The 13,331-nt window shown below is 43.9% G+C and overlaps 1 protein-coding gene across 6 annotated transcripts in view; it reads left to right on the top strand.

Moving 5' to 3' along the window:
* Nucleotides 1-1,867, top strand: part of SUN1 (Sad1 and UNC84 domain containing 1) — a 2,891,160-nt gene extending 2,889,293 nt beyond the window's left edge. For all 6 annotated transcript variants that reach the window (XM_044089680.1, XM_044089681.1, XM_044089682.1 and 3 more), the window contains one exon: nt 747-1,867. In XM_044089680.1, the coding sequence (XP_043945615.1) occupies nt 747-872 (126 nt within the window). In that variant the 3' untranslated portion in view covers nt 873-1,867. The remainder of the gene's footprint in view (nt 1-746) is intronic.
* The last annotated feature ends 11,464 nt before the right edge of the window (nt 1,868-13,331 follow it).

The following is a 13,331-nucleotide window of genomic DNA, read 5'->3' as shown; positions in this document are numbered from 1 at the left end:
TGAGGTCAGATCCGAAAATCCAGAGGTTGAATTGGACGAAAATGAGATAACCCGGATCTGTCTCTATGGTAAGTACATAACTTTAATTTCTAATAGAAGAACCAATAACAATCCACTATATTGTATGGTGTTCAGTGCAAAAAAAAAAACATATCTCTGCACATGCAGACTTGAAATAAATCTTTGTTGTTAAGAACATTAAAATACATTTTTGTGAAGCAGACCCATATTTGCATTTACTTTGTTGAGGGTACTCCAAGCATACCATTTATGGTACATGAAAATGTGTACTGTGAATGAAGTAATGTGCTTCAGGCATGAAGCAGACCGCTTCTACAGTACACACAGAATTTTTATGTTTTCTGTTTATGCAGACTAAGATTATGATTAAAGGGTGTAAAGTTGCTTTGAGAAAATGCATAAAGTTCCTCTAAACCACATGTCGCATAGTGGAATAAAGCTCCATCTATTTCCCAGGCAACCCAAATCTGATTAGCACCTCAGGTGACTAATGGAGTTGACATGGAAAGATGGTGTGTCTATTCTAGGTGAAAGGTTAGGGAGGAGAAGGCCACACATTTTCATTATCCCTTGGGGGAGTGGCAGCAGTAAAAATACATGACTAATATATCATTCCTTTAACGTATGCAGCTGAAAGATCATAATCAACATTATTTATTTTTTGTCTCATGTAATGTGAATGCAGGTTCTGTGGATTAATTTTGTCATAAATTGTGTTTTTTTAGGAAGAAAATGACAAGGCTTTCCAGATAGTGGAACTGCGAGTCCTGTCCAACTGGGGTCATCCAGAATATACTTGTCTGTATAGGTTCAGAGTTCATGGAGTCCCTGTTAAGAATGAGGACCTGTAGATATTACAGTGCTAGTTTGCATTTGCCTTTGTATATACTGGAATAACTGGGACACTGGACCTTCCTGGTGTATGGTGGTGTGATTTTTGTATACAAAGATCTTTATACATTTACAAGCTGAATAACACTCAAATTGTAAAATATTCTGCCTCATTGAAGTAAAATTGTCTGGCTGGTAGGACAGTCCATCTGTGTTTTCATGCAGTATAGAAGCTGCCCTCAGTTTGGCATTCAGGAAGTAAGCTCTTTTTGTAAATTGCTGCTCTCTTTAATTGGAAAGCACTGAATATTTTAATGGGCAGTAAAGTTGTAAGTTTTATTTTCAGAGTTTTTTTGTTTATTTTTGCCATGTAGTTCGCCCTATTGTATTTGCTTCAAATGTTTTAATTGCCACTGAAACCATTTTGAGTTTGACTCATTGGAGGTATTATGTACTTCCTGAAAACTGATTATTCGGGTTCAGTTTGCTGTGTGAGTGCAAAGCCCTTTAAAAGTAAACTTTCTCTATTTTGTGGGAAGAGTATTTTTTTCTGAAACGGGAATTCAAGTATACAGAAAAACAGTACCATCTCAAAAGAGGTAAAGGCAGTACTCACTGGCTTTCTACATAGTTGTGTAAGTGTATATTGCACAGCATTCCTTGCATCTTTAGAAGTGAACTGAACTTTTTTCTGCATTAGATAGCAAACACTTGAGACCCATGTAGAAAAGATTTGATTATAATGTTTGTACAGCCATTTCATATTATATTAAAATATCCTATGTAAAGCTATATTTGAGATTGGGAGAAGGGACATTGTGAATAAATGCTAATTTATTTTTTAAAAAGCAAGAGAAGACTTTGTGAGATGTATTTTTGTAAGTGCTTTTTACTTCTTGATAGTTTTTTCTTTGCCATTATAAAACTGAAGATGCTATTGAGACATTTTGAAGACTACTTTTCTGAGAGTGCATGTAATGCAGAAACGTATAATAAAGGGTATTTTCTTTTTTCATAGTTTTGTATGTCTAAAATGTTTCAGAATATTGTGAACTTTTTTCTCTCATGAGCATTGGTTAACCTGCTGACATGCATCAGATTCCATAATAGTCTACAACAATTCTACATCTGGGAGAAATACTGGCTATGTAGTGATGTTATGTTGTCCTATCTCGCCTTCATTCTTACAATGATGGGTCCGGAGCCGATTCTTGGCTCCGACTCGGCTGAATACATAGCTGAAAGTCTCAAACTTGGCTCATGGCAGGAAGGTATCCCACAATGTAGTGGTGCAATTCCCCAGATCTCGTTTGCTGCTTTACGAGGTTGGATATGCTCATCTTGGCCGTGGCTATGCTACAAATTTTCTGTTTTTCCTCTAAACTGTTATATTTGCTAATAGGTCTTTTCAGGCTTGTTGGCTGTTGGTGAAGCACCCTCCAAGAGGAAAAAACGCTGAGAGAAGAAGGGAGCCACTTTTGAGATTTTAAGTATTTTTTCTCTGTTTATTTGCTAAGTTTTTCTGCATAGCTGCCTAGCTTGAGCATTTTCTGGCTTGTTAAACTTGATTTCTGTATTAGTAGCTGTATTTAGAGCACAACCAAAAGCTGTTTGCTGAATTTCCTGTTTGCACTTAATTTTAAATCGTTTTTTTCTTAAAACTTGCATATTTTCTGTCCTTGACCTAGCACTCTTGTGTGGGGTCATTTACTGCACTGTTATAACTTGATATTACTTGTGAACCTCTGCTATCTCTGTAAAAACAAAACAAAAAAAAATCTTGCTTTTTCCCACTTTTCTGAGAGTTAAAAAAGTTCAGTTACAGGCTTGCTGTTCCTGAACTGTTTGAAAGTTTCTGTGAGGCCATTTTTGCTTGGGCTGAAGGAGGGTCTCTGTGTTTATCAGTGGCAGTGACTAACATTGAGCAGCTTCCCTGCCCCGCGGAGAGGTGGTTACTGACTTGAAACTGTAGTTTTATTGGCCACTAGGGTCATTTCCATAACTCCTTCATCTTCCTCTCTTAAAACCTAGTTGCCTCGTGGTTTGAGCGTCTTTTCAGGCTTGTTGGCTGTTGGTGAAGCACCCTCCAAGAGGAAGCTGAGAGAAGAAGGAGCCACTATTGAGATTTTAAGTATTTTTTCTCTGTTTATTTGCTAAGTTTTTCTGCATAGCTGCCTAGCTTGAGCATTTTCTGGCTTGTTAAACTTGATTTCTGTATTAGTAGCTGTATTTAGAGCACAACCAAAAGCTGTTTGCTGAATTTCCTGTTTGCACTTAATTTTAAATCGTTTTTCTTAAAACTTGCATATTTTCTGTCCTTGACCTAGCACTCTTGTGTGGGGTCATTTACTGCACTGTTATAACTTGATATTACTTGTGAACCTCTGCTATCTCTGTAAAAACAAAACAAAAAAAATCTTGCTTTTTCCCACTTTTTGAGAGTTAAAAAGTTCAGTTACAGGCTTGCTGTTCCTGAACTGTTTGAAAGTTTCTGTGAGGCCATTTTGCTTGGGCTGAAGGAGGGTCTCTGTGTTTATCAGTGGCAGTGACTAACATTGAGCAGCTTCCCTGCCCCGGAGGTGGTTACTGACTTGAAACTGTAGTTTTATTGGCCACTAGGGGTCATTTCCATAACTCCTTCATCTTCCTCTCTTAAAACCTAGTTGCCTCGTGGTTTGAGCGTCTTTTCAGGCTTGTTGGCTGTTGGTGAAGCACCTCCAAGAGGAAAAACGCTGAGAGAAGAAGGAGCCACTTTGAGATTTTAAGTATTTTTCTCTGTTTATTTGCTAAGTTTTTCTGCATAGCTGCCTAGCTTGAGCATTTTCTGGCTTGTTAAACTTGATTTCTGTATTAGTAGCTGTATTTAGAGCACAACCAAAAGCTGTTTGCTGAATTTCCTGTTTGCACTTAATTTTAAATCGTTTTTCTTAAAACTTGCATATTTTCTGTCCTTGACCTAGCACTCTTGTGTGGGGTCATTTACTGCACTGTTATAACTTGATATTACTTGTGTACCTCTGCTATCTGTGTAAAAACAAAACAAAAAAAATCTTGCTTTTCCCACTTTTCTGAGAGTTAAAAGTTCAGTTACAGGCTTGCTGTTCCTGAACTGTTTGAAAGTTTCTGTGAGGCCATTTTGCTTGGGCTGAAGGAGGGTCTCTGTGTTTATCAGTGGCAGTGACTAACAATGAGCAGCTTGCCTGCCCCGGAGAGGTGGTTACTGACTTGAAACTGTAGTTTTATTGGCCACTAGGGGTCATTTCCATAACTCCTTCATCTTCCTCTCTTAAAACCTAGTTGCCTCGTGGTTTGAGCGCCTTTTCAGGCTTGTTGGCTGTTGGTGAAGCACCCTCCAAGAGGAAACGCTGAGAGAAGAAGGGAGCCACTTTGAGATTTTAAGTATTTTTCTCTGTTTATTTGCTAAGTTTTTCTGCATAGCTGCCTAGCTTGAGCATTTTCTGGCTTGTTAAACTTGATTTCTGTATTAGTAGCTGTATTTAGAGCACAACCAAAAGCTGTTTGCTGAATTTCCTGTTTGCACTTAATTTTAAATCGTTTTTCTTAAAACTTGCATATTTTCTGTCCTTGACCTAGCACTCTTGTGTGGGGTCATTTACTGCACTGTTATAACTTGATATTACTTGTGAACCTCTGCTATCTCTGTAAAAACAAAAACAAAAAAATCTTGCTTTTTCCCACTTTTCTGAGAGTTAAAAAGTTCAGTTACAGGCTTGCTGTTCCTGAACTGTTTGAAAGTTTCTGTGAGGCCATTTTGCTTGGGCTGAAGGAGGGTCTCTGTGTTTATCAGTGGCAGTGACTAACATTGAGCAGCTTCCCTGCCCCGGAGAGGTGGTTACTGACTTGAAACTGTAGTTTTATTGGCCACTAGGGGTCATTTCCATAACTCCTTCATTTGTCCTCAGAGGAGTGGTTTAGGGCAGTGACTTGTGGTTTGTTGGCCAATTTGGGTCATTTCCTGTCTTTTCCAGCCCCTGCTATAAAGCACGCTTGCGGAGTTGCTACTGTTGCACTAGGGCAGCGCGGTTAACCAGGTTTAAACTATTCGACCTAAAGTCCACTCTTCAAATTTTCCTAAAACAACTATACTACTGATCTAATCAGCGTATCCTATAATTAAAAGATCATCTCTACTTGACTCCAAGTAGACTATTCTCTATCTGTTAAACGTAGCACTTGCTCCTACAGTACTTATTACCTTGATACGGCACTCTTGTCATAGATAGTACCCCAAAAGGCAACCCCATTTCGAATCTTTTTAAAGTTTTTTTGTCTATTCCTTCTAGCATGTCGAGGGATCAGTTGCTAGTGTCCTCTCCTGCTCAGCTGGTGAACCTGGGAATATTGAGGCAATGTTACAATTGCCTCATGTAACAACCCTCTCCTCCTCCCACAAAACACAAATACATGCGAGAGATGCAACTATATGGCCAAACTGGAGGCTGAGCTCTCTCAACATAGGACTGGCAAGACCAGTCAGGAGGAGAAGGTTACCACACACACTATAGACCCAGTCTCACATATTACCATTACAACCTCAAATCATACACAAAAACACACAAAGACATACTCGAGGCTCTGATCAAAATCTACCAAAACAGCAGAGGCCACCAAAGCAGACACCCAAACAACCACCACCTCAGAACACAACACCTGCAACACATAGACCTCACAGTCAGAGTGTCAAACAGTCACAGCCCTTAAGGCCAAACACAATGCCAGACACACTAGTCATTGGTGACTCCATAGTCAGACACACTGGCGTCCCGCTCACCAGACTGAGTAAGGAGAAGGTCACAATAAGCTGCCTGTCGGGCTAGAATCCGCCACATAACGCAAGCACTCAGGTCTCTCAACAGCAGGTACAAATATGATTCAGTCATTGTCCACGCTGGTGTAAGCGACCTGAGGCGTACCTCCTTGGACTACATGAAAAGAGACATTGAGGAGCTCTCTGATTATGTAGCCCAGACAGGTATGACCCTGACCTTGAGCAGTATCCTACCTTCACCAAGAATGATGCCACAATACAGAGATAAGATGATCAGCTTTAACAATTGGCTTAAACACTGGTGTCATTCAAAGGGGATCCAGTGTCTGTCTGCCTGGGATGACATGCTGGACAAGCCACGCTGCACCTGTCACCCTGGGATTCGGATATTGGCAAAGGCTCTTGCCACCCCATAGTGCCTTTTTAGGCAAGGCTCAAATTCTAAACCTACCACCCTAGAACACAAAAAGGAAAAAACTAAGGGTAATGCTGCTCAATGCCAGAAGTCTAAATCTCAAAATGCAGGCCCTTCTCAGTATGGAGAACATCGATGTCTGTGCTGTGACAGAAACCTGGTTCAAGGCTCCTGAGAGCACCCCAGCGCTATCAGGTTTTACCTCATATCATGCAAAATCTGGACAATACCAAGAAAGGAGGGGTATCCATATTCATCAAGGACACCCACACCTCAAGACTGGTAGCAGCATACGATGCATCGGAGACCATCCAGGTGCAATTAACCATAGGCAAGACTGCTCTGCAAATTGTAGCATGTTACAGGCCACCCTCACAAACTCAGGAACCTCACATGGCCTTCCTGAAAACACTAGAGGATAAATGTATCACCAAACACCATCATACTAGGTGACTTCAATTACCCTAATATAGACTGGGAACACTACTCAAGCCCAAACACCCTAGCCCAAAAGTTACTGGAATTCATAAACTCAAATGCCATGGAACAACTAGTCACCATCCCCACAAGAGGAGATAACATACTTGATCTCATCATCACGAACATGGGAGCACAATGTTCAACAACGGAGGTGTACCCCTCACTGGTGAGATCAGACCACAAACTAATCTCGCTGGAGGTCCTCATCCCACCCCACCTGAAATAAAAAGACCACAGTAAAGAACTTCTCAAAAGCCGACTTCACACTTCTAAAGACTAGTGTGGTCTCCTTTAAGGCCCCAAAACAGTACTCAAGCCGCTGAATCACTTACAAATGCCTTCTACCAGCACCTGCAGGACTGCATGGATAAGGCAATCCCAAGCAAAACAAAGACTCTTTGTACCAAAGGCAAGCGTCCAGTCTGGTGGACCCCAGCCATAAACAAACTCTACAACAAAAGGAGGAAGCTACTACAAGATAGAGCAAAATCCTTAAAAGGTAAGACACCCTTGATCACTATAAGTAAAAAACTTAGAGCTCTCATAAAATCATCCAAAGCAAATTTCGAGAGAAAAATAGCTAAAGACTCAAAAGACAATCATAAGGCCTTCTTTAGCTATGGTAGAAACCTGGGAGGAAACTCCCAGATATGCTCAGAGCTAGTTCAAAATGATGTGAAGTTTACTGATCCTACAGACATTGCCAACATACTGGCTGACAGGTTCAGTGCAAACTTTCCCAAAAGGAGAGATATCTATACCAAATGATTGCAGCCCCCAAACATCTCCAGCGCCCAAGTGAGAACTGCTCTCTCCAAAGCAAAAAACACAGCATCCATGGGACCTGATGGTGTCCCCGGCTGTGTGCTCCATGAACTCAATGAGGAATTAAACCCACAGCTAGGACAGCTGTTTAATCAAAGTCTTACCTCTGGATGGCGCACTGCAACTGTGGTACCACTTCACAAAGGCGGTGCCTCCACCGACCCTGGAAATTACCTTATCTGCAAAGCCATGGAGAGGATCATAATGGACCTCATAAATAAAGACATAGGGAATTTGCAGACTTTGGATCCAACCCAGTTTGGCTTTGTCAAAGGCAGATCATGCCTTTTAAACTTGGTTGACTTTTTCGAAACAGTCACCAAAGCCATTGATGAGGAAAGGCAGTCCATACAGCCTACCTCGATCTGGCTAAGGCCTTGATACAATACCCCATTCGGGTATCATTGAAAAACTCATCAGCTTAAATGTCAACCCATACATCACAAGATGGGTTGCAAACTGGCTGAGTGACAGAACCCACAGGGTCAGAGCTGCTGGCGCCATGTCAGACTCAAAGCCTGTCACAAGTGGTGTCCCACAGGGCTCAGTCCTGGGCCCACTCTTGTTTGGCATCTACTTTTCAAGTACAAGCAAACACAGAAGGGTTATGGCTGACAAAGTTTGCAGATGACTGCAAACTGGGCCATAGTAGAAAACACATCTGACACAGATATCCTTCAGAAGGGTCTCACAGAAGCGGATAACTGGTGCCAGAGCCACGGCCTAAAGTTAAATGCCAAAAATGCATAGTCATACCCTTCGGGAAAAACAAGGTTACCCTAGCTACCAAATAGGTGGCAATCCACTGAGCACAGAAGAAGTTATCAGGGACCTGGGGACCCAGGTTGATAGTAGTCTGTCATTCGACACCCATGTAGCTAAAGTAGTTAGGAAGACCTTCTACATTGCCCACCTTATCATGAAGGGATTCTCATCTAGATCAAGGGAGGTCATAGTCTCCCTTTACTCATCACTCATCAGACCAATGATTGAGTACAATGCCCCATTCGGAATGTATCTGACCCGACACTTGCAGCAGCTGGAGAGGCCACAAAGTTCCTCACCAAAAGGATAAAGGGTCTCAAAATCTGTCCTATGCTGCCCGACTGAAAGAACTCCAGCTCTATTCAGTCGCTTGCTCAGAGGTGACCTTTGCCTAACATACAAGGCCATGTCAAACCCAGATTTGATGAATATGCTTCACCTCAAAAATCTAGATCCATCAGAGCCACAAGGCGGGAGACTTAAACCTTGACACGGCTATTAATAGGGCGTGCTGGAGGGATAGATTCATCACCCAAAGACTCCCTATGCTGTGGAACAAAATCTGTGAGGCAGAGCACCTCGCTGGCCTTGTTCAAGAGAAATCTTGACCAATGGATGGGAGATCGCAGATATACCCCAGGGATTACCTCAGTGTCACTGCTCGACAGAGGCACAGCAAAATAATGGGTATAGTTCCCCATACTAAAGGGGTGGCGTAAGCCACAAAACGATGGGCTAGGCTTGTAAATGCCCTCGGGCAGATAGCCTAGTATGAACCTATGAACCTATGAACCTATAATAGATAGCTTATCTTCTAATTATATTTAATTCGTTGTGCATTTTATTGCATTACTGTTAGATAGTGATAGTTTTATCCCCTTTGGTGCACAGCTTTTGTCATCGCTTTGTTAGGCCTACTGATATCCCTTGTAGTGGTTGTTGTTTCTGTCAAGTTTATCAGTAGCTCATTTAAGTTAGCTATTTGCCCGTTTAAGTTAGAGGGTTTGTACTTAATTGTCTTGTCTAGAAAATAGGACCGTTTGAGTTAGAGGCCCTATTTTTTTCTCCCTGGTTGTCTTTTTCCTTGTGTTTCACATAGTTACTGTTCAGTGTAGCTTTAGCTGTTCAGTAGCAAAATCTGTCTTGATGTTGTTGCTTTTGCGGTCTTACCTTAACTATGTCTAAACACCCAAAAGAGAGGGAACATAAGCCTTTGGGCTTTAACAAATGCCAGAAGTGCTCACAGAAATTGTCCATCACTGATGGACATGTTATATGCATTTATTGCCTTGGTGCTATTCACCTACAAGAAGACTGCACTTTTTGTCACTCTTTCAGTGCAAGAGTACTTCAAGAAAGGAGAAACAAATTGATTCTGTAAGGGCTCTTAAAGCCAGCTTTTGAGGAAGCTATCCATAGTTCTTACTTCTCTTCTTCTCCTTCCTCTAAAAAGGAAAAGTCTCAAAAAAGACATTCACCTGCAACATCAGCTCAGTCGGTGCCTCCAGTCAAACAACCAAATATTCCAAGGCCACTACCTTCTCAGCTCCACAGTCCTCAGAGCCGTCGGTGGTTGTATTAGTTGACAAACCTGGTACTTTGGCTCCAAAGTCCTCAGAGCCACAAGATACTTCTACTCTGAGCTGGTCCATGAATATTTCACTGGTTTCTCTGACATTGAGATCTCCAGGTCTGCACAGGTCTCGCTCTCCATCCCTATCTTCCAGGTCCACCAGGAGCTTATCGGACGATGACATGGAACAGGTGGTGCGCACACTCCTAAAGTCGTTGGCGCTGACTAAATTATTCTCGGCTCCATCCCATTTGGTCTCAGAGCCTACTGTACCAATTATATATCCACTGCTGTTACTCCTCCAAGCCAAGCTGGTCCTTCGGAGCCAGAGTGCTTGGTACTGCTTACTGTGGATCCATTGGTTCCGGGACCCCCCTCGGTGTTCACGGAGACGACATCTGCTCCGACTCTCTTGGTGCCGTCCGGGGAGTCTGGGAGCCGATGTTCCCTGGTCGGCCCCAGGGGGATTCTTGGCCCCGATCTTTGGTGCAGAGTCTACCTCTTGGGGCATCGGCCCAGGTTAGCTTGGCTCCCACATCGGCCTTGGGCCTGATCTCATTGGTCCCGGTGCCTTCCTCGGTCTCCTCAGAGCGGACGAGTCTTTGGAACTGGCGGGATCCGCCTTTGAGCTGATGAGGAGTGTGTTGTCTACCCATTCAGCACCACAGAAGGATACTAATACTCATTCTCCTAAGGCACAGGCTACTGTCTCAGCACCACCCATTCCACAGGACAGCAAAGATCCAGAGCCTCAGGATCCCCCAGTGGGATGAACCCTTCTTCTACGAGGCCTCCCCAGAATATCCTTCTGAGGAGCCACCTCCAAAAAGAACTTGCAAGAGGAAGCACGTAGACTCCCCATATGAGTCCGTCACTTCAGACACTGACCTCGATGAGTCAGAAGGGTTCCCATGGTCGTCCTCTGATGATATCTCATTTGCAGATATTCTAGAGATCCTGAAGCAGAGAGGTGGCTGGCAGACCACCACCCCTTATGATGAGGAGTCAGTGTACCTGAAGGCTTTTGGATCTCAGCCTCCTGGGTGTCTCCGCCTTTTGATGAGCTAATGGACCTGGTTAGTCGAAAGGCATGGGAGTCATCTGACACTATGGAGCCAGTCCCTCGGAGGCCATACAAATTCTTGTCAGCTCTTTGGGAAAGGATTTTCTAACTAAGAAGGTACCCGTAGATGCTATGGTGGTGGCAGCAGCCACCAAGAAGGAACTTGCAGAGACTTCATCTGTTCATCCTCTGAATAAAGACTCTTGAACGATGGACAGATATGGGAAGCGTGTCTTTTCGTCAGCAGCATTCTCACTGCAATCGCTGAACTACCTATTCCACTTTACAAGACTACAAAGTGATCTCCTGAAAGAGCTAGGAGATACCTACAAGTTCATTAGCTGCGGGGGTGAATGAGAAGGTCTCCTCCCAGCTGTCTACCTTATTTTCCATTGTCAAGTCCTCAATGAGGCTCATATCCTATGCAGCAGATGGAGCAAGCAGGGCAGCGGGTTCTGGTGTTTCCCTTAGGAGACCCTCATGGATGCTCTTGTGCAATTTTGCGTAGCCCTTTAAGTCTACTTTTACTAATGCCCCTTTTGATGGTTACTTTTTGGACCCAAAGTAAAAGACACTCTAACCCGGTGCAAGCAGAAAGGAAAAACTCTCTCTGCCGTTGGAGTAGGTTTTTCTGTACCTTCAAGACCTTGTTCTGAAGGCCAGAAGAGTGGAAAAATGTGGTTCAAAAGATCCCAGAGAGTTTTCCAGGACGCATTCCTTCCCCAGAGGCAAAGGGCGGAGGCAATAACTGTAGACGCCACCCTAGAGGCAGAGGGGGCCTGCAAAACCAGGGTGATCGTGATTCCTTCCGCGGACGCCCTTATCAGCGCTCCTGAAAGGAGGCCCGACTGCTTTACTCTGGAGGCAGTCGGGGACGTTTATCCATGTACCCAGAAGCCTGGCAAAGTATCACAAGAGACAAATGAGTACTAAAAATAATATCCAAAGGATACTCCAATCCATTTTCCAATCCTGTTCCACATACCAGTACAATACCAGATGTTCCACCCAATCTAAGGGAGCAAGCAACTATAGAGATTCAAACGTTGCTGCACAAAAGAGTCATCCAAGAAGTCCCCGCAGACCAAATAGGATTCGGAACTTACTCAAGATTCTTTTTGGTGCCAAAAAGAGCAGGGGACTGGAGGTCTATATTAGACCTAAGCAAATTAAACGAATATGTCAAGAAGTCCAAGTTCCGAATGGTGACACTGCAGTCTATACTTCCCTTTTTAGGGAAAGACAATCGTATTTGATAGACCTTCAAGATGCTTACTATCACATAAAAATGGACAGGGCATCAAGAAGGTACTTGCGTTTCCGGCTGGGAGCCAGTCATTACCAAATGTTCTTCGTGTTTCACTGTTGCAGTCATCACACTTGGGTTATCTGCCTGCAGGTATCCCTCAGTCAGCCCGAATACCAGAGTCTTAGTATTTCTGTGTCGGATGCTGTCGCTACTTCCATGACGTCAAGTCGTCAGGGGTATAAAACAGGCAGCCGACGCCATTACATCAGTCTTTCTTGCCGAGAAGGAGCCTGAAGCAGAAGCAGATGTCCTTCAAGGATGCATGTGCAGTCATAACAAATGGGTTGTCCTGCCTCAGGCAGCCCTTCGGTCGGCCGGATTCCAAAGTCTGGGTCTGGCCTCGGCTGATGTCGCACTTCACCCGACGTCATAGCTGCTGGGGTATAAAGGCATCAGCCGACGCCATTTTCCTCCGTCTTTCTTGCCGCGCGGTGCTCGAAGCAGAAGCTGTTCGCAAGTGCCGGTCGGTCAGATCCAGAGATTTCAGCGTACCGAAGACTTCTAAAAAGCTAAGTACCCTGTTGGGGACTCTTTCTTGCCTCAGCCGATGTCAGACAAAGTAAATAATTGTTTAACTTGTGGGAAACAAATACCTCATAAGGATTTCCACTCATACTGCCTTCCTTGCTTAGGCCCAGACCACGACGTATCAGCTTGTTTAGCCTGTGCTTCCTTCAACCGACAGACTCTTAGACGTCGGTCGGAGTTTGCAGAAGAGTTTTTTGGCTCCACTTTTGCATATAAAATGCCATCAGAGACTCCGACTACACATTTAGCTAAAAAACGCAAAGAAAAGGACCGACACTCGCGGCCTGCGGTTTCGGCTGAAACCACGGCTAGGCCTACCGCGAGTGTCTCTGTTTCGGCTGAAACCGAGACCTCGGTTCTCCCTTCGGCCGAAAGCATGCCTCCGATAACCGAGGCCACACAGGCCATGGCTGAGTCGGCTACAGAAATTCCTGCTGAAGTAGCAGGCACACGAGTTGTCGGACACTATTCCGTTGGACATCTCTACTCCTGCACGTGGGGCAGCTAGACCCCCTGCTTCTATGTCTATAAAGGCCTTTTCCAGGGCTAAAGCAGCCAAACTTTCCAAGGCCTTACCTTCAAAAGCTCCCTCTCACAGGCCTACCTCAAGTTCCCAGATTCTCAGCCTTGCTGAGGACCTTATTTCTCTGATCAGGGGAACCCATCCTCACAACCCCCTCCTGAAAAGAGGCCTAGGACTGAACCCCCTGAACCTCTGTCCTCTGACTACTC

This window comes from Protopterus annectens, chromosome 12.part0 (genome assembly GCF_019279795.1).
Source record: "Protopterus annectens isolate FY-2018-M chromosome 12.part0, PAN1.0, whole genome shotgun sequence".
NCBI classification, from domain to species: domain Eukaryota; kingdom Metazoa; phylum Chordata; order Ceratodontiformes; family Protopteridae; genus Protopterus; species Protopterus annectens.
Note: the sequence above shows the minus strand (reverse complement) of the source record. Positions and strands in the feature narration are given on the sequence as shown.